The sequence below is a fragment of the Hippocampus bargibanti genome, linkage group LG19 (genome assembly GCF_051943395.1).
Source record: "Hippocampus bargibanti isolate YZ-2025 linkage group LG19, ASM5194339v1, whole genome shotgun sequence".
NCBI lineage: Eukaryota > Metazoa > Chordata > Actinopteri > Syngnathiformes > Syngnathidae > Hippocampus > Hippocampus bargibanti.
Genome location: NC_142752.1, coordinates 6,556,957 through 6,576,432, shown reverse-complemented (window position 1 = coordinate 6,576,432; position 19,476 = coordinate 6,556,957). Strand labels below are relative to the sequence as shown.

Below are 19,476 nucleotides of genomic sequence, written 5' to 3'. Positions count from 1 at the left end.
AAATTGAAAGGAGTTGGGAAAGGGGCGGTCAAAAAGATAAATAAAAAAAACACAAAATATTGTATGTACAAAATAAAATGTCAGAAGACTGAAATGTACAACTGTGCAAAAATGTTTCATAAAAAGAACTGTACATAGTGCATAGTATAAAACACCCGACAGAAGGTGGCTGTGCTATTTACAATGCATGAGTTCATGTTTTGTTTTTTGTTTTTTTTTTGGGGGGGGGGATGGTGATAATTAATAAAGCGAGATGCAATCAAGAGTTTTACCATTTCTTACATTCACTGTAGATTTATATCCCCTAACTTGTATCCCCTCTCCCAATTTCAGTGCATCTTGCGTACTCAACACTTGCGCGGACACCCTGGATGACGTATGGCCTGAGTGGAACGACGGGGATGTCTTCAAGGAGAAATGGGACTCAGGCAAAGAAGATGCAAAGAAGCCAAATGTGAAGAAATTGATTGTTAAACTTCGACGGAATACAAATCGACTTCATTTTACTTTTTTTTCTGATTACAGAATTTCTTTGAGGATCCAGATGGGAGAATTCGTCTTCCGGCTTCTTTGAACGTACAGAGCTGGAAGCGTCCTACAGAGTTTCTTGTCAACATGGTGAACCTCAACGCATTGATCAACAAAATTGCATTTATTTCACAGGATTCATTCTGGAGTATTTTGGTCTAATGAAGAAAAGTACCGTACAAAACGAATGAATACCAATGAGTCCTCTTTCTCCAAATAAACGACTGGCACGCTTTGCACTTGGGCAAACAAACTCCCTCAGCCTCGACAAGAGTAAACATGCTCTTTCTGGTTCCACAATTGTGTTTTAATTGCACCATTTTTTCCCCCTTCCACATCACTTTAGCGCAGCAATGAGCGATTCTTGCAGGCCTTCTATCCTCTTTTTTTTTTTCCTTTGAATAAGTCATTACCAGATCGCAATCTGCCTTTTCACTCCTCATGTCAATTGAGTTTAATTAAATCCCTCCAACGGGGAAAGCCAAGGCCAAATACAAGCACTTCCAGTCATCTCCAGTTTGCCCGTAATGACGTTTCTTTTCATTTCGCATATCTCGAGCCTGTTTTTATCAACGGAAGCGCCAACTCATTGAGGTCGTCTCCAGCGCCGGAAACGCAGCCACTATTCACTTCTTCCTCTCTGACGCCATCAGCGAAAACAATTATTACCTGCGAATGCTGCAGAGTTGTGTTTAGTATGAAATTGCTTGTTTTTTTTACCAATGTGTTTTATTTTAGGTGCCCATCATTATTGATAATACACAGAGTTTAGACCTGTTGTCCTCCAACCAACATCTGCTACAAAGTGAGGTTTGTGAACTTGAGTCGTTGTTCAATATAAAGTGTGCAGAGTATATAGTCTGAACTCTGGAAGTATGATTTTCCGAAGAACGATAAAAGATAATTTTTTTACAGACTATATAGACCCCAAAAAGAAATAAGCTGCAAATAAATGAGATTTGGATACTCCATCAGACCTTATCTCATTCACTGCCATTCATGAATTTATTCGGGAATTGAAAATATGACGTACTGTGCCAGAGGTTTAGTTTTTTTTTTTCATGCTTGGGTGCCGATAGAGCGCTGACCATGACCTCTGGCAATGTTTCTTCTTTTCCACAAGGTTGCACCATTTGTCTTTTTTCCATGTTAGTGCTTTGTTACAGCTTCAGCTGTTGTTAAATTGCTATATAAACCAATATGTATGTATTACATTGTATTTTGGACACACACGCTCATTTCAAGCTCATATAACACCAGACCCATATCGTTTAGGAATTAACTTTTTTTCTGATGAAAGACAGAAAGTTTTGATCAGACCTCTGGCAATGTTTTTCCCTCCTACATTAGCCTTTTGTACAGACACCCCATTTCAAGCTTAACTCCAAACCCATATAACTAGGGAATTAACGTTTTTTTTTCTGATGAAAGAAGAGAGGCTCCGGTTTCTAATGCTGTATTGAATGTTTATGTAGTCGTAAAACTCAATATTCTGTGGGTCCTGGAATTCAAGTGACGATGACAAAAACCCTGGCACTGGAGTGGACAATTTTTTGCATGTCTGGTTTATAAGCATTGTATATTGTTCTGTCCTTCTCAAGTTAATGAGGTGGATCATCGGTGAAATCTACATCGTTTGGAAAGTCTTTCACCACCGCAATGGTTCTGACCATCACGGCTGGAAACCTTGGGAGCATGTTTACTCGCTGTGCAAGCCGGGAAAAGGCCACGTGCCACTCTACAATAGCTACGGGAAATACTTGGTGCGCCTCTTCTGGATGGTGAGTGTCTGTAATGTCTGTCAATTCCTACCTAAAAATCAGCAAAGCAGAAGTAGTGCGATTAACAAAGCTGAGAAAATATCAATCTCGATTGCCCCCCCCCCCCCCCCCCCACAAAAAAAAAAAAACCTGGATACGGTTGCTTGCTCATCACAATTCCTACAGTTCAACTTGTCAGATAGCTTTGCCTCAATGGCCACAGGTGTAATGTAAGAAGAAGCCTTTTAAGAAGTTAAGTACAAACTACTCCAAATTCACTTGCCCTTGATTTAACTCTGCCTCGGATAACTGCTGACTGGATATTGGAGAGTTTTCCAAAAGTGATTTAAAAGCAATAAAAAATCAAAGAAAGAAACACACTCAATAAATAGATAACTAACTAACTAACTAAATAAATAAACAAACACCCAAATACATAAATAAATACACAAATACCTAAATAAATACACAGACAGACAGATAAATACCGAAATACAAAAAATACATAAATACATAGATCGATGGATAGATACTGTAGATAGATTGATTGATAGATACACAAATAAATAACTAAATACACAAATACCTAAATAAATACACACATACCTAAATAAATACACAGATCGATCGATTGATAGACAGATACACAAATAAATAACTAAATACACAAATATCAAAATAAATACACAGATACATAGATACACACAATTAACTACACAATTCAATAGACAAATACAGATGGATAGACAGATACACAAATACATAATAAATACAGAAATATATAGACATAGATAAACACAAATAAATACACAAATAAATAAATACACAGGTACATAGATACACAAATAGACAAATACAGATGGACAGACAGATACACAAATACCTAAATAAATACAGAAATATATAGATATAGCTAAACACAAATAAATACACACATAAATACACAAATACATACACAGATAGAAAGACAAACATAAACACACAAATACATAAATGCATACACAAATACCTAAATAAATACATAGATAGACATGTAGTTACACAAGTAAACACATAAAATAAACACACAAATAAATAAATACACAAATATCTAAATATATACACAGATGGATAGATAAACACACAAATAAATGGATACACAAATGAATAAATCCACAAATAAATAAATAAAACTTTTTTGGGAAAACTTTTCTCCTATAAGCTGCCAGCTGCCCATCCGTGAGCTCTTTTTTGGGGCAGTAGCTTGACAAGAATGAGAGCCCTATTTTATCAACCCGTATCACGTACTCGTCTGGTGGCGGACAGATGCAGCTGTGAACAGGTTATTAACGCTTGTGTGTGTTCGTGTGTGAGTTTGTGGGTGTGTGTGTGTGTGTGTGTATACCGCTCGCTGCTCTATGTAGTGTCGTTTTCCGCTGCCCCCAGGCAGGTCCTGATGACACACTGTGCTAAAACACAAATTGACTGCTTGTTTCTTTCCAACAGATGAGTCTGAATTAAAAAAAGTATTTTTTCTCTGTGCATTTAGGGTTGCTGGAGGAAGATACCAGTGGATGATTCCATGCCGTTCGACCAAGACCAAAATCTGCTGCTGCCGGCGTCCAGCTGTCGGGCAGAATTGTGGCCCATGTTGTTGACCAAAGCGCTCATCAAAGTTATGAACACAAGGCCGCTCAGTGAAAATGTCAAAAGAAAGTGAGTGACATTGTTTCCATATTTTTGTATTTTTGTTTCAGGATTGTTATGCAACACTAAAACCCTTTTGAAGCATATTGCAATGTAAGCAAATAAACCAATTTCATGTTTGAATTATAGTTAATCACTCTATTTCAATATTTTACTCAAAATTAATTTTTTTAAACATTTGTTCAAATTGTACAAATGATTATTAAAAAATATATTTACTTAGTACAAATATGGTTCTGCGATTTAATTAACTCATTCACTGCCATTCATGAATTTATTTGGGAATTGAAAATCTGACAGAGCGCCATTCCCGAATCGGTTGGTTTTTTTTTTTTTCTTGTTAGGGGGCCGATAAAGCGCTGGCCACGGCCTCTGGCAATGTTTTTCCCCTTCCATAAGGGGGCAGCTTTTCCCCTTTTCCCATGTTAGCACTTTGTTCCAACTTCAGCTGTTGTTAAAGCGCTATATAAACCAATATGTGCATTAGATTTTGGACATCTGCCCTCATTTCAACCTCATATAACTCCAGACCCATGTAATTTAGGAATCAACTCTTTCTTAGGTTTCTTAGGCTGTGTTGAATGTTTATGTAGTCCTAAAACTCAATATTCGGTGGGTCAAGCAATTCGAGGGACAATGACAAAAACCCTGGCACTTGAGTGGATGCATTTTTGCACATCATCTGGCAGTGAATGAGTTAAATACAACCGTCAGACCCATTTCGGCGGCGAGCAATTAGAGGGGATATTACTAAGGAGTCATTTCGCCGCGCTTCCACATGAAGTGCTTTAAACGTCTGCAACCATCAGCCACATTTATTTGACTTCATCCAGACCTTGGTCTGACCTCATTCCTGTGTCAAATCTACCGGCATGTCACTGCAACGTAGCGTGTGTAGAAGGTACGTGTTCCGCTGTCCACTAAAGGTTGCCCGACAAATTAATCTTTAATCCGATACAGGAAACAAAGGACACAGGACAATCGCCCCCTCCATCACCAAAGCATTCATAAGTCACAACAGTATGTAGTGTAGTTTTGTTTTCGTTTTTTCCCATCTCATGGGCTAAAGTGTATTTTTAAACTGAGTCGGTGAACATTTGTTGAGGATTCATTTCCTTGAGTGTCATGACTGTGGACCAAACACTGTGAGTCCCAAAAGGGCCAATTAGAGCTTATTAGGCCATCTGTTTTTTGCTGACATACTCACTGTCAAATACCGGAGGTCCACAAGAGTGCTTGAAAGTTCTGAAAATGCTCGGATGTTGATAAAACATATTTCTGGATTCAACTAGATGACTAAAATGAGGCATGGTGAGAGGGAATTTTCTCTGGCGTCATTGATTGGCAACTTCATTTTTTTATTTGTATTCAAACTTATCCCTGTGACTGTAAAGTATCCCTGAGAGTTTTGAAATGTGCTTAAAAATGAAATATATTATTTGTATTCATTCATTCATTTTAGTTTTTTGGTGAAGGCGTCACTGACGCTGTTCGAGTTCCTCTAGCAATTGTCATTGACAGAATAAAGCGTACAATTCAATATAATATTATTATAGCGCTTTAACAACAGCTGAAGCTGGCGCAATAACATGGACAGCTATCATAGACAGGAAATAAAGCAGTCACAAAGATAGTAGGAGCACCAGGGAGTGAAAACAAGCATTGACTACATGTTTTTTTTTTTCTCATAAAAGTAAAATATCGATCGGCTATATATATTTTTTTTAAATTTGTGTTTTTAATGATGAGTCATAAGCATGAAAAACAATTACTGCATGGCCGCACGTGACTCAAGTATGATATAATTCAGTCAAATTTGTATCCAAGGGTATCACCATTTTCAATATTTCAATATTAAAGATTACTTTAAGACAACGTTGTTAACATTACATTTGTATTCATGTTGTCATCTCTTATGGCTGCACCCGTATTTAATTTTCCTCTTAGTCAAATGGAGCAGCTCTCCGATGAGATTGGAGAGTTCAACTTCATCCACCATCTTACCGGCTGGATCCCGGAAATCAGTCCGATAAAGTAAGAGGTCCATGTGTCCATTGTACTTCTCCATATACCGTATTTTCCGGTATATAAGGTGCACCCAATAGCCATCATTTTCTTCAAAAGATAATCCTGCGCTTTATACGCCTTATATGTGAAGTAATATTGAGGCACAACAGGTCTCGCAACGACTGTCAGCAGCCACCGACTAGCTCTATTTCCCCCTGTGGAAGAAGTAGGAAGTAACCCTGCCTCTACTATAGCGCCTTATAATGTGGGTGTGCCTTATATTTGGAAAACTTAGATATTTAGATAATATATTTGGAAAACTGTTTTCATTCATTGAAGGTGCGCCGTATGGTCCGGTGCGCTTTATATATGGAAAAAGTTTGAAAATACACCATTCATTGGGTGAATGTCTTATACTCCGGTGGCCTTATACACCGGAAAATATGGTAATTATGTCTTCTTCATCATTGTGGCCAAAGAACTTGGAATCTGTCCCAATAACAAAAAAAACTCCCAGCTCCGTGTGCCACAGAAAAACATGGGATTTCTTACAAGGCAAGATCCCGGAATTTAAGCACAAAACACCTAAAGTGCATCAGAAGAAGAATAACAACGCACGTGCGAAGTGGAATATGGCCGTCAATGAACACAAGAACCATCGGGACAACGACAAAGGTCAGATCACAAAAAACGGTGCCGAAGTATTACCTCTGTGTTTTTTTCCGCTCAGAATCCGCAGGGTTGTGCAAAATTGCAAATATGTACTACACAGTTATATTTGGGTTACTGTATAAAGTTAATGGCTTGAGGGACGAAACTGTTTAAATATCTGCTGGATTTGGTGCACATGGATCATTGGCGCCTGTCTGAAGGGAGTTGCTGGAAAAGGTGGTGGGCAGGGTGCAGAGGGTCCAGTAGGATTTACCGTGCTCTTGTCGTGATAATTGCAGTGTGCAAGTCCTTCAGAGTGGGAAGGGCGGTGCCAATGATTTTTTTTCCGCCATCCTAACTGTCCGTTGAAGTCGGATTTTGTCCATTTTCGTGGACCGTGATGGAAAAACACAGGATTGATTCGATGACTGTCGTGTAGAAATATCGTAGCACTTTCTGTGGCAGGCCATGCTTCTTCAGCAGCCTCAGAAAGTGCAGCCTCTGTTGGGCCATGTCTTACGGAGGGCATTCTTAATGAATTTTTTATTGTAAAATGAGACCTGATGCACCTGTTTTGCAGTTATCCGCAAATTGGTGGTGTGCGCCAGCTTCTATCCCAATCAGCTGCATGATGACCCTTACGTATACACAAAAATGGTATGTATTTTGCCGTTATTTGTTTTTGGATAGTCCCTGTCAATCGATGCTGGTTTTGTTGAGTTTTTTTACATCAAATGATTTCACCGAAATTTAAATTTTCTTTTTCAAAATGTTCTCACAAATTCATGATCCAAAATTGGAAATTGACTGACATTTTTTTTATGACATTTTAACATGATTCATTGGAAATGTCACTTAAGTTTCATCTTATTTTCTTTCTTGTAAATGTGCACATTTTGTCTTATTACTCCGCTACTCCACCTGCCCCATTTTCTTGCCTTCATTCAGGCCGATTCCTCTGAAGCTCTCCGTCGCTACAACCTCTGTCGAGGCCTCAGCCACGTCGTCCTGTTGACCCAGACCCGAACGTGCCCTTTGGTGTTACCCTCCCAACCTCCGCCTGAGCCGCAATGGAAAGTGTTCCGCAAAAAAGGCCCGAGGCCTGTAATCAGCGCGGAACCAAGAAGTAAGTGGCAAGAGGAGGAGAAACAAGGCGAGAGGAGGCTGATGTATGCATACACAGGCGTTTATCAAACCATTGTGTGAAATTCCGTGATTAGGTGTAGGTGTCTGTCATGGCTAAATAACGAGTAGGGAGCAAAGCAAATTCTAAATCAAGACGAGCAGTGTCATGGAAGGTTACACAGCGTTGGAAGAGAGCCACAATATTTTAATAGTGAGACTTGTGGAGAACTTATATCATCCAAGAAATGAGATTGTAACCTTCCTATTTCCTGTTCTCGCAGTCATTCCCGTGCCTGAACCCGAAGAGTTCATTGGCATCGCCAGCCCCTTCATCGACCAGCGTGTCAAGTGCCCGCCGGACCGACCCCCACAGCGGTGGGTGTGCTCTCAAATATTTAGATAGGAATGAATGAATCATATCTCGAGATAATGCAGTCCATAGCCGTAAAGATCTTAGTGTTTACGTCACGATTGCGCATGACCTTCACACCCATGCTATGCATTTTTTACGTCAGAATGGACAAGTGGAGCATTCCTAAAAAACGGTCCTTCATACCTCATCTGGAGGGCATCCCTGAAGCGGCAGAGAACGAAGAAGATCCCGACGCCAACGCGGCTGAAAGCGACGTTAACTGTGAGACTATCGTCGAGGAAGTCGAGGTACCGCTAATCTCTCTGCCAGTGCACGTGTGGCATCATTTAAATAATATTAATATTAATAATAATAATAATACAGTAAAGTCTCGTTATATCGATATTCAAGGGAGTCCGAAAAAATATCGATATAACCGGGACTATCGATATATCCGACCCTGTTTGCATGTAATTTTCTCCGTGCGTGCATAGAAATAGTATCGATATAACCGGGACTATCGATATATCCGATATCGATATAACGAGACTTTACTGTAATAATAATAATAATAATAATAATAGTACATTTCATTTTTAAGTGTCTTTCAAAACTCTCAAGGTGACCTTGCAGTCACAGGATACGTTTTTCTGTGGGTGAGCAGCAGAATGCAGCCACACGCACCAGTGTTCACTCAACCCGGAAGTAACTCAAATAGATAGAAAGCTAGCTAGCTAATAGATAGCTAATTATTTGCTAGCTAATAGATGGCTAATAATAATAATAATAATAATAATAATTTGATTGGATTAGCCCTTATTCGTCTCACAGTGGAGACATTTTCATTTCACAGCATCAAAGTTATGAAAGGAAGAGGAAAGGAAAGAAAGAAGTAGAAAAATAAAATACAGGAGCTCTTCTGCCTACAAGATGGCGCCCGCCTGTGTGGCTGCCTCCACAGCAGCTCTTTCCCTTTCTTGTCTACTTTTTCACTTCTTTACTTTTCCGTTTTTGTTTTGCCTGATCTCGCTCCATAAACCTACGGAGAGGAGATGGGCATCTTTTCTTTTGCTCATCGCCGTTATTTTTTACTTTTTCATCGCTCCTGTGAACGGGGAATCCACGCGCACGCGGAATCCCATTGTTTACAGTCGAGACCAGCTACTAGCGTGGCGGGCTAATAGCGGACTAGCGGCCGCCGCACCAGACATCCCCGATGAATTGAAGAGGAGGAAACCAGGATGTCGGGCCGGGAAAGATCGCCGCAAAAGAACGAGGAAATACCGACACGTTCTCCCGTCCGTCATCATGGGGAACGTGAGATCGCTCCCAAATAAAATGGACGAGCTGGCGGCGCTAACGCGACATCAGAGGGAGTACCGGGAAGCCAGCTTGCTACTCGTCACGGAGACATGGCTTTCGGCAATCACTCCGGACGCCCACGCAGAGTTGGAGGGCTTCCAACTCGTACGAGCGGACAGAAATGAAGGCAGCGGTAAGCAGAAAGGAGGGGGGATTGCTGTATTTGTGAATGACAAATGGTGCAATCCTGGGCACATCACGGTGAAGGAAAAACTTTGCACTCGGGACATCGAGCTGCTAGCCGTTAGCCTTCGGCCGCATTACCTGCCACGGGAATTCTCACACGTCATAGCCGTGACGACGTACATTCCCCCTACGGCAAATGGCGGCGCTGCCTCCGATGCCCTCATATCTGTTGTAAACAAGCTGCAAACCCAGTCCCCCAACGCCTTGTTTATCATCTCAGGGGACTTCAATCACATTTCCCTGAAATTCTCCCTCCCAACATTCACACAGTATGTAACTTGTGCCACCAGAGACAATAACATATTGGACCTATTTTATTCAAACGCCAAGGATGCATACAAACCCTCCCCCCTCCCCCCTCTCGGAAGAGCAGACCACAATATGGTTTATCTCCAGCCTGTGTACAAACCCCTTGTCCAGAGGCAACCAGCTGTGACCCGCACGATCAAAAGATGGTCCACAGAAGCTGAAGAAGCTCTGCGGGACTGTTTTGATTCAACCAGGTGGGAGCTCTTTACTGAGATTCATGGGGAAGACATTGACTCACTCACCAACACCATCACAGACTACATTAACTTTTGTGAACAAAACACCGTACCCACCAGGACTGTGCGGTGTTTTGCGAACAACAAACCATGGATTAATCCCGACATAAAAGTCCTCCTGAAGGAGAAGAAAAGGGCTTTTGTGTCGGGCAACAGAGAGGAACTGAAGGCCGTGCAGATCCAACTGAGGAGGAAGATCAGAGAGGGGAAGAAGGCCTACAGGATGAAAATGGAGGAGCAGCTGCAAGCCAGCAATGTCGCTGGTGTCTGGAAGGGCCTGAAAAACATCTCAGGCCACAAAAGCCCAGTGACATTGAACGAAAAAGACAAGGACTGGGCAGATGAACTCAACCGCTTTTTCAATCGGTTTGACAAGACGCCAGCCGCCCCCGGCCCACCGTCAACTTCACCTGTAGCTGCACCTGCACCAACTCTCACTGTGGCCTTACCCTCCCTGCCCCCTCTCACGACCAGCTTTCCACAACCAACATCTGCCCTCCCAACCGTTGCCACGCCCTCAGCCGCCACTCTGCCTCCTGGTTCCTGCCTGTCTGTCACAACTGCGCAGGTGAGGAACCAACTGAGGAGGATGAAGGTGAGGAAGGCAGGAGGTCCGGATGACATCAGTTCCCGACTCCTCAAGACCTGCTCCGACCAGCTGTGTGACATTGTCCAGCACTTGTTCAACCTGAGCCTGAAGCTGGGCAGAGTTCCACAGCTGTGGAAAACGTCATGCCTGGTCCCAGTGCCCAAGATTGCCAACCCCAAAGAGCTCAACAGCTACAGACCGGTGGCGCTGACGTCTCACCTGATGAAGACGCTGGAGAGACTCGTCCTCGCCCACCTGTGACCGCTGGCAAGCTCATCGCTGGACCCGCTGCAGTTTGCCTACCAGCCCAGCATCGGTGTGGAGGATGCCATCATCTACCTCCTCCATACGCTGCACCTGGAGAATGCTGGGAGCACGGTGAGGATCACATTCTTCGATTTCTCCAGTGCCTTCAACACCATCCAGCCCAGTCTACTGGGGGACAAGCTGCAGCATGCCGGAGTCGACCATCACCTCACATCCTGGATTACAGACTACCTCACAAACAGGCCACAGTACGTGAGGGTAAAGAACTGTGAGTCGGACAGGCTTCTCTGCAGCACCGGAGCGCCGCAGGGAACAGTCCTGGCTCCATTCCTCTTCACCCTCTACACCTCGGACTTCAACTACAACACCCCAACCTGCCACCTTCAGAAGTTCTCTGACGACTCAGCTATTGTCGGCCTCATTACAGAGGGAGACGATAGGGAGTACAGGGGACTGACAAAGGACTTTGTGGACTGGTGCCAGCAGAATCACCTCCAGATCAACACTGGCAAAACCAAGGAGCTGGTGGTGGATTTCTGCAGGAAACAATCGTCACCTGCACCATTGAACATCCAGGGTTCGGACATTGAGAGGGTGACCTCCTACAAGTACCTGGGTGTTACTCTCAACAATAAACTGGACTGGACAACAAACACGGATGCCCTAATCAAAAAGGGACAGAGTCACCTCTTCCTCCTCAGGAAACTGAGGTCTTTTGGAGTTCAGGGGTCACTCCTAAAGACTTTCTATGACTCTGTGGTGGCATCAGCCATCCACTATGGCATTGTCTGCTGGTCAGGCAGCATCACCACCCGGGACAGAAAAAGACTGGAGCGCTTTGTCAAGCAGGCCAGTTCTGTCGTGGGCTGCTCGCTGGACTCTCTTGAGGAGGTGGGCAACAGACGGACGCTAGCTAAACTAAAAGCTATGACGGACAGCCCCTCCCACCCCCTCCTGCCCATCCTGACAGCTCTGGGTAGCTCCTTTAGCCAGAGACTATTACACCCGCGCTGCAAGAAGGAGAGGTACCGCCGCTCGTTCCTACCGACTGCTGTCAGGCTTCACAATTCCCAATGATCACATGTGAAAAAAAAACAAAAAAAAAACTGGACACTTGTAAATATGGGTTGTTGCAATATATCTAAATGCATCTCTTGATTCTGCACTATGTACAGTCTTGTTTATAGAACGGTTTTTGCACATCTACATTTGCACAGTATACAGTTGACATTTTTATTTTGTTATGCTTAGAATATCTTGTTTTCTATCCTTTCACTCCCACCCCAACCCCATCCCTCTTCAATTGCTGCTGTGGACTGCAAATTTCCCCATTGCGGGACGAATAAAGGTATTCTGATTCTGATTCTGATTCTGATTAATGCCATCAGACGTCTGAAGGATGCACGATAACAGGAATCGAACCTCTCATGCTTTTTGATCAATGCCATTTTACAGTATTTCACACAAAAATTGTAACCAAATCATTTTCGCACATAATTTGCTGAGGTCTCAAACCGCCGCACTCTAGCGCCACCTACAGCATAGGAGAATTTACACAGTAATATTTTGTATTACAGACAAAATTATGCTAAAAATTCTCAAATTACTGATATTTACCCCAAAGTTCGAAATTTAAGTTTGGAAAGACTATGCGATCAGGTGTAATCGCTAGCTGTGGACAGCTCCACAGCTAAAAAAAAGGCCAATTCTTGCCCTCGCATCCATGCGCAGCCCATCATGTCGGTTTTCTTTGTCAGTGACAGCAAGGCAGCCGTCACCAAGTCTCAAAGTCACTTCTGTTGTCCCCCCAGCCAGGCCACTCGTGACCAGGGGCACATCTGCGCCAGCAATAGGCGGTAGATGAAGGGTGGTGGTTCCTACAACGACAGTAGTGGCGGCGGCAAAGCGAGATCGACAAAGATAGGGCAGCATTGTGACAAATGAAGAGGCAAGCAAATGGGGGAAAAATGGGAGGAAGCAGCCGAGCAAGAAAGTGAGATGCGGAAATAGAATCTTTGGCGGTTGCGTCGGGTCGTGCAGATAGAGAGGGGGAAAAAAAACGAAAAGCTGTGTAATTAGAGGGTGAGCCATCAGTGTGTATGAAGAGGAGGGGGATATTAGGGGGGTGATTGTAACACATCACTCTGGGCATACAGTTATACAGCTTAGATGAATCGCTCTCTTGTGTAACTGGGACCAATAATAACGAGGTTACACCAGGGCAGCATGGACACAAGCTGTCGTTTCGTGTGTGTGCCACATTGCACATGGCGGATCAAGCCGTCCTCTTGTAGCCGATGTGAGATGGCATTTTATTTATTTATTTTTGCCCACTTTGACCCCCTCCCTCTGTTTCTGTCAACTCTTGCCAAAAGAATCAACATCTGCGCTCAGCCACCCGCCACCCCCTCCCCCGACGCCAGGATTAGAAAAAGAAAAGATGGTGGTGTCACATGACCAACCCAATAGTTCTTTTCCTCCCGGTTTAATATGATTTCAAGAATTAGGCCCCTTATGCAAGCAGACCGCCTTAACCCCGACTATTCTCGGAATGTGGTTAAACACCGAAGGTCTTCTGTGCTGTTCCATTTCCAACACGGGCCTTTGAGATACAATCTAAATAGGTGAAGAGTTTATTGTTTTTGCTTTTCTTATTTCATTCAAAAATTGGGAAAACGTCAGCGGAGAAGAAGAAAATAGATCTCTCATACGAAGTCACTCGGGGAGAAGACGACTTAACTCTGCTGACTTTGTCAAATAAAGCTTCAGGAAGTCTGGATTAAAGAAATAGTCTCTCCTCCCGTTTTCCGCCCAGGACTGTGATTTTGTCATTTAAAAAGAAAAAAAAGCTTTCTAATCAAGAGGCAGCAGATTAACACCTCAAGAGTCTTGCGCATGCGATTTCTCACGAAACACCAACAATCTGTGAGCAAAGAGGATGCGTAACGTTTGTTTTGATTTTGACCGAAAGTCTTAATGCAGCAAGTTTAAGACGCTTTCTAAGTTTGTTCGAATGGGCGCTGGGACAGTGACATTTAGTGAATCTCTTTAGGGTGTGTGACAGAAAGGAATACAGATTGTGAATATGCACTATGGATCTCTCGCCAGATGCTTGTTCGTGATTACTTTCATTTCAAACTTGCGTGACATGGAATTTACATCGGGAATTATGTGCCGGAGAAAGAAAGTAAAATGTGCCAACCTAATCACAGGAGCCTCTTTTCTTTCTGAGTTTTCTTTCTTACTCCCCACCCTGCTTATTCAAATAAGGGGTGACTCACAGAAACACGAGCGCGCACACGCGCCAACGTGCACACACACTCGTTCTGAGTCATCAGAGTCTTGCCCAGGAAGGTTGAGTTGTCGTCAAAAGCTGAATAAGATGTTGAACTTCCACTCGGATTGCTACTCTGTGCTTCTGAAAGAGGGACAATTCAGATCAAGTATCGGGGATAGGATACGGAATGCCAATACTCTCTGAAAAGGTGTGACAGCATTTCTACACGGCAGTCATCGAATCAATCCTGTGTTCTTTCATTACGGTCCACAAAAATGGCCGAAATACGACTTCAACAAACAGTTAGGACGCTGGAATAAATCATTGGCACCGCCCTACCCACTCTCGAGGACTTACAAATTGCAAGAATCAAGACAAGCGTGCGGAAAATCCTACTGAACCCTCCGCACCCTGCCCACCACCTTTTCCAGCTATTCCCCTCTGGCAGGCGTGACCAAATCCAGCAGACATTTAAACAGCTTCTTCCCCCGTCGCCATTAAGTCTCTAAACAGTGACACAGATATAACTGTATAGTGCCTTTATGCAATTTTGCACAACCCTGCGAAACAGCATCCCGTTATAATCACTGTAGCTCCAGGTCTGTAGTCACTTGAACCACGGTCTGCTTGATACTTTGCACATTGTCTCACAGTTGTCCCACTAACATTAAGGAATTCCATTAGATGAAATTAAATTAGCATTTATTAGTGTGCTCCATACTTATTTGTCATGTTTTTTTTTCTGGTGATACTCGTGCAGCATGTTCTACCAGAGACAATTTATTTGTGTGCGCTACAGACTTGGCCAATAAAGATGATTCTGATTCTGAGATGGAATTTTGACCCAAGAGAATGCATTGCATTGTCTTCAAATAGTTGTCGCTTTATGGGTTCTAAAAGGGTCAAAATTATTAGTGGTACTCATAAATCAAAACTTGTATAACAACAAGGTAACAAGGTGCCTGTGTGCTTTCTGGCTCCCCAAATACAATATGATGGAATTTGCTAATGACATAATAACAAAATGGAATTATTGGTTCGGCAAACGAACATTGGCATTGGAGCACTTGAGTAATCCCTCTTCCTCGACCAGAAATAACATGCTAAACAAGGACATCATAAATCCTCATCTATTAGTGAAAGTCAGAGTAAATTAGACGCGCCATTCCCCGGTGGTGTTGTCGAGCAGCAGCATGGGAGGAGCAGCAGCTCTTGTCACATTAAACCCTATCTGCTGTCCTGTGGTGATCATTGGGGACGGCGCACCACCACAGCTGTCACGGAGTCACCAGAGGAATTTGTGACATCTCTCCCGGGTGTGCTTATGGATGCTTTTGCAACTCAACTGCTCACTCTTACACATTCACTCACTCCCACTCACTCTTTCCCTTCAGGTTCCCGCAGATGACAATAAGAAGAAGGACGAAGATGTGGTCTCCATTGGTAAATGTTGCCGCTTTGCAATTGAAATAGAGCCCACATTGACTTGTGAGAGCCAAACTAAGATAAAACCAATCCACAAGGTTAACCGGCGATTTTTGCCCTTGTTTGGAATCACCCACTTTTCACTGCATCCATCTTGGGTCTACACGCCTCCTTTTAGTTGGCCAAGACACTTGCATGGAGACTGCGCTGAAATGATTCCTTTAGACAGCCGGCCAGTTTGCTCTGCCCTCATTCAGTTGCCTAGTAACACCTGCAGATTTGAATGAACGGGCAACCAATGTGCAAATGACGGCCTTGATCATTGAGTTTTCGTAGGAGGTGTGACATCAAAATCAAATTGGGCTGATTAATATCGAACTATTTATCTGTCGAGCTGTCGAAGAGGAGGGTGTTTGGGGGGGGGGGGGGGGTCGATCGCTCTGTCGATCGCCCTGTCGATCGCCCTGTCGATCGCTCTGCCGATCGCCCTGTCGATCTTCCTACCTAAAGAACTCAAAAGTTGCTGCAAATTGTCTAAATCGACTGTTCCATCCATTCCACTAATAAGTCTTCATCAGTTTTCATGGTAAAGAAATGAAAAAAAGCTTAGGCCTACACATAGCTCATAAGTGGTTCAGAGAAGAAATTCATGCCGTGTTATTCAAATTGAATTTAATCTCGTCTTTTCAGATCTACCTGCAAGTGTAATAAAGGAAGCTATAGTCAAACCCATCCTACCAGAAGCTTGGGTGCAACTGGAAGACTTTCCAAAATGTTTCTGGTAACACGCACACGCAGACACATTCAAAACATGTTTCAAGACCTTTTCAAGACTGTTTTAGGACCTTTGAAAAAATGTATTTTCCCAATTCATGTAGTCGGTTGTTGGTGTTCCATAATGCAGAAACTTACCCGCACCAAGCCCAGAAGTCCCTTTTTAAGGTACACTGCTTTTTGACTTAGGGATGATAATGATGATGATTATGATGATGAGGCAGATGCAGTAATTTCCCGTACCGTGTCTCCAATTCACGCTCACATTCACACCTACGGACAACTTAGTGTCTTCTTTAAACTGTGTTCTTATAATGGGAAGTAGTTAGATTCAAATGCGTTGATTGTAAATAAATACTGTATTTTACAGTGTATAAGGTGCACTGGAGTATAAGCCGCACTCCGATTGAATGATGTGTTTTCAAACTTTTTCAATATATAAGGTGCACCGGACTATAAGGCACACGCACCTTCAGTGAATGAAAAAAGTTTTCCAAATATAATAAATACATAAAAGTTTTCCAAATTTAAGGCACACCACATTATATATGCTACAATAGAGGCTGTTACACAATACTTCTACAGAGTGAAATGTTGACGGCTGCTGACAGTATCGATGAGAAGGTTCTTCAGCCGTCATCTGTACTTTTTTGAAGGTGTCGGACGTCACCCATAGTGGCTAATCTGTACATGGAAGAGATGAAGAAACAGGCCCTCACATCCTTCCCGGGGACAAAACCTAGACACTGGTTTAGATATGTGGACGGATCTTTTGGCATAATTAAAAAACAAGAAATTCAATCCTTCACAGATCACCTCAACTCGGTGGACATCAACATTAAATTTACTCGTGAGGACATTAAAGAGAACCAACTAGCCATCTTGGATTGTAAAGTAATTAGTAAAGCACAGAGCACTAAAAACAGAAGTCTTTAGGAAGGCTATGCACACTGACCAATACTTACTTTACAACACAAACTAGGAGTTATCAGAACCCTCCAGCATAGGGCTAAACTAATACCAACAAGCATTGAAGATAGAGAAAAGGAGTCAAAACATATCAGGAGAGCACTCACTAACTCTGGGTACCCTCAGTGCTCATTCAACAAATGTCAGAAAGAAAGAATAGGGAATGAAACCAAAAATTCTCAAGATACAAGAAGGAGAGGAGTAGCAGTACCTTACATTGCAGGAGTTTCTGAAAAACTACAAATAGTCCTTTGGCAACACAAAATTCCTACTTATTTCAAACTGATAAACACGTTAAGGCAAAAATTAGTGCATCCAAAAGATAGGCTGCCAAATGAAAAACAAAGTAATGTAGTTTATTCGATACATTGTAAGAATGAAAATTGTAAAGAGCAGTACATTGGGGAGACTCAACACATTCTCAAAAAAAGACTATCAACATCGCAGGGGTAATACTAGTGGGCCTCAATCGGCAGTACATTTGCACCTAAAAGCGAGCAACCACTCATTTGACGACGATGAGGTTAAAATCTTAGCGAAAGAACATAGATGGTTTGAAAGGGGAGTAAAAGAAGCGATTCTCATAAAACAACTAAATCCTTCATTAAACCGGTCTGGTGGAGTGAGATTCATGTCTGGACATTAGGGATATATGAATAGGGCTGATACGGCCAGTTAGACTTTAGTTCGCCGACGAAGCCTCTTGGATAGGAGGCAAAACGTCTGACACCTTCAAAAAAGTACAAAAGACGGCTGAAGAAACCTTGTCATCGATGGACCACTCCTGTACGACTGAGAGCTTACACAGACATATATGGCTGCTGACAGTAGTTGTTAAATCTGTTGTGGCTCAATATGACTTCACATATGTATAAGGCGCATCTGCGTATAAGACGCAGGGTCATCTATTGCACCTTATACACCGTAACATACAGTATCCCAAACTTTTACACACAAAGCTAATATTTAGGGCCACATTTAAGTCACGGCTCATTCCCGATTGCCTTCTCTGCCATATCGTGGTGTTGTAAATAGACCCTCAAGTTGTTTGTGGAGGTGTATCTCCTGGAATAAGGACGATTCTGATTGTCATTCCCAACACGTCAAGACCACCACCACCAACAACTTTGTTGTCTCCTTTTATCACTCCGCTTGTATTTTCCTTTTGTCCTGTCTATCTCGCCTGACTTAACTCCACTCTCGCACCCTTCCTCAAGCCTCTCTCAGTTCAACTACTGTCCCTCTGCCCGTGGCTTCCACTGCGTCTTTTCACCTCCTTGTCTGCCTTTCTACTGATAAGTTACCCCGGTGTGTGTGCTTATGTGCGTCTGTCTCAGTGCTCCTATGCGCGAGGGACGTACTACTTGTGTGTGGACAGCCTGCAGCCTTCCCAGATCCTCATCAGTTTCTCTGGCCTGCTGCGCTGGGGAGGAATAAACACTTGTAAGAAGTCACGTATGCATATGACCCATATACAAATATATTTTAACGCTAACGGCCTCAATTTGAATACAGTTTTGCCTTGAGCTCCATGCTGTGGTTCTCTTACACTTTAAATTTAACTAATGATTGAATGCAAATGGTCGAATAGCACATGTAGAAAGACAGCAGAATAGTACTCAGAGTCATATGGTCTTTATCACCTGTTCATATTAGTGCCGTACAGATGAGCACGTTTTCCATCTCTGCATCTGTGTGCCCTTCTCAGCCAATGACATTTCAGCAACTCGCTGCCCCGCCCTTCTCCAGGCTGCCCCGTTCCATTGGAAGAGCAGACGGTGTCAACTGCCCATCGTCACCATCGAGACCAACTGCACCAAAGCCACCGTGCTGAACCTACCCGCGGGGTAAGGACATATTCTGTATTCAAATTCTACACCTGGGGCAAGATGAAATACAAACACCCACAAAAAATAGCTCATCTCCCCCTGTCTCTTCTATTTTTGTGTTGTTTTTTCTTTCCCTCCATCCGG

General features: G+C 42.9%; 1 protein-coding gene across 1 annotated transcript in view; it reads left to right on the top strand.

Annotated features, from left to right (window-relative positions):
• Nucleotides 1–19,476, top strand: part of adgb (androglobin) — a 40,080-nt gene that overhangs the window by 1,364 nt on the left and 19,240 nt on the right. The window contains exons 3-18 of the mRNA XM_089022458.1: nt 334–454; nt 526–618; nt 1,267–1,338; nt 2,130–2,309; nt 3,817–3,983; nt 5,922–6,008; nt 6,499–6,656; nt 7,213–7,289; nt 7,581–7,758; nt 8,039–8,132; nt 8,273–8,417; nt 15,730–15,778; nt 16,451–16,541; nt 16,639–16,702; nt 18,841–18,946; nt 19,212–19,350. Coding sequence (XP_088878584.1) covers nt 334–454; nt 526–618; nt 1,267–1,338; nt 2,130–2,309; nt 3,817–3,983; nt 5,922–6,008; nt 6,499–6,656; nt 7,213–7,289; nt 7,581–7,758; nt 8,039–8,132; nt 8,273–8,417; nt 15,730–15,778; nt 16,451–16,541; nt 16,639–16,702; nt 18,841–18,946; nt 19,212–19,350 — 1,821 coding nt within the window. The remainder of the gene's footprint in view (nt 1–333; nt 455–525; nt 619–1,266; nt 1,339–2,129; nt 2,310–3,816; nt 3,984–5,921; nt 6,009–6,498; nt 6,657–7,212; nt 7,290–7,580; nt 7,759–8,038; nt 8,133–8,272; nt 8,418–15,729; nt 15,779–16,450; nt 16,542–16,638; nt 16,703–18,840; nt 18,947–19,211; nt 19,351–19,476) is intronic.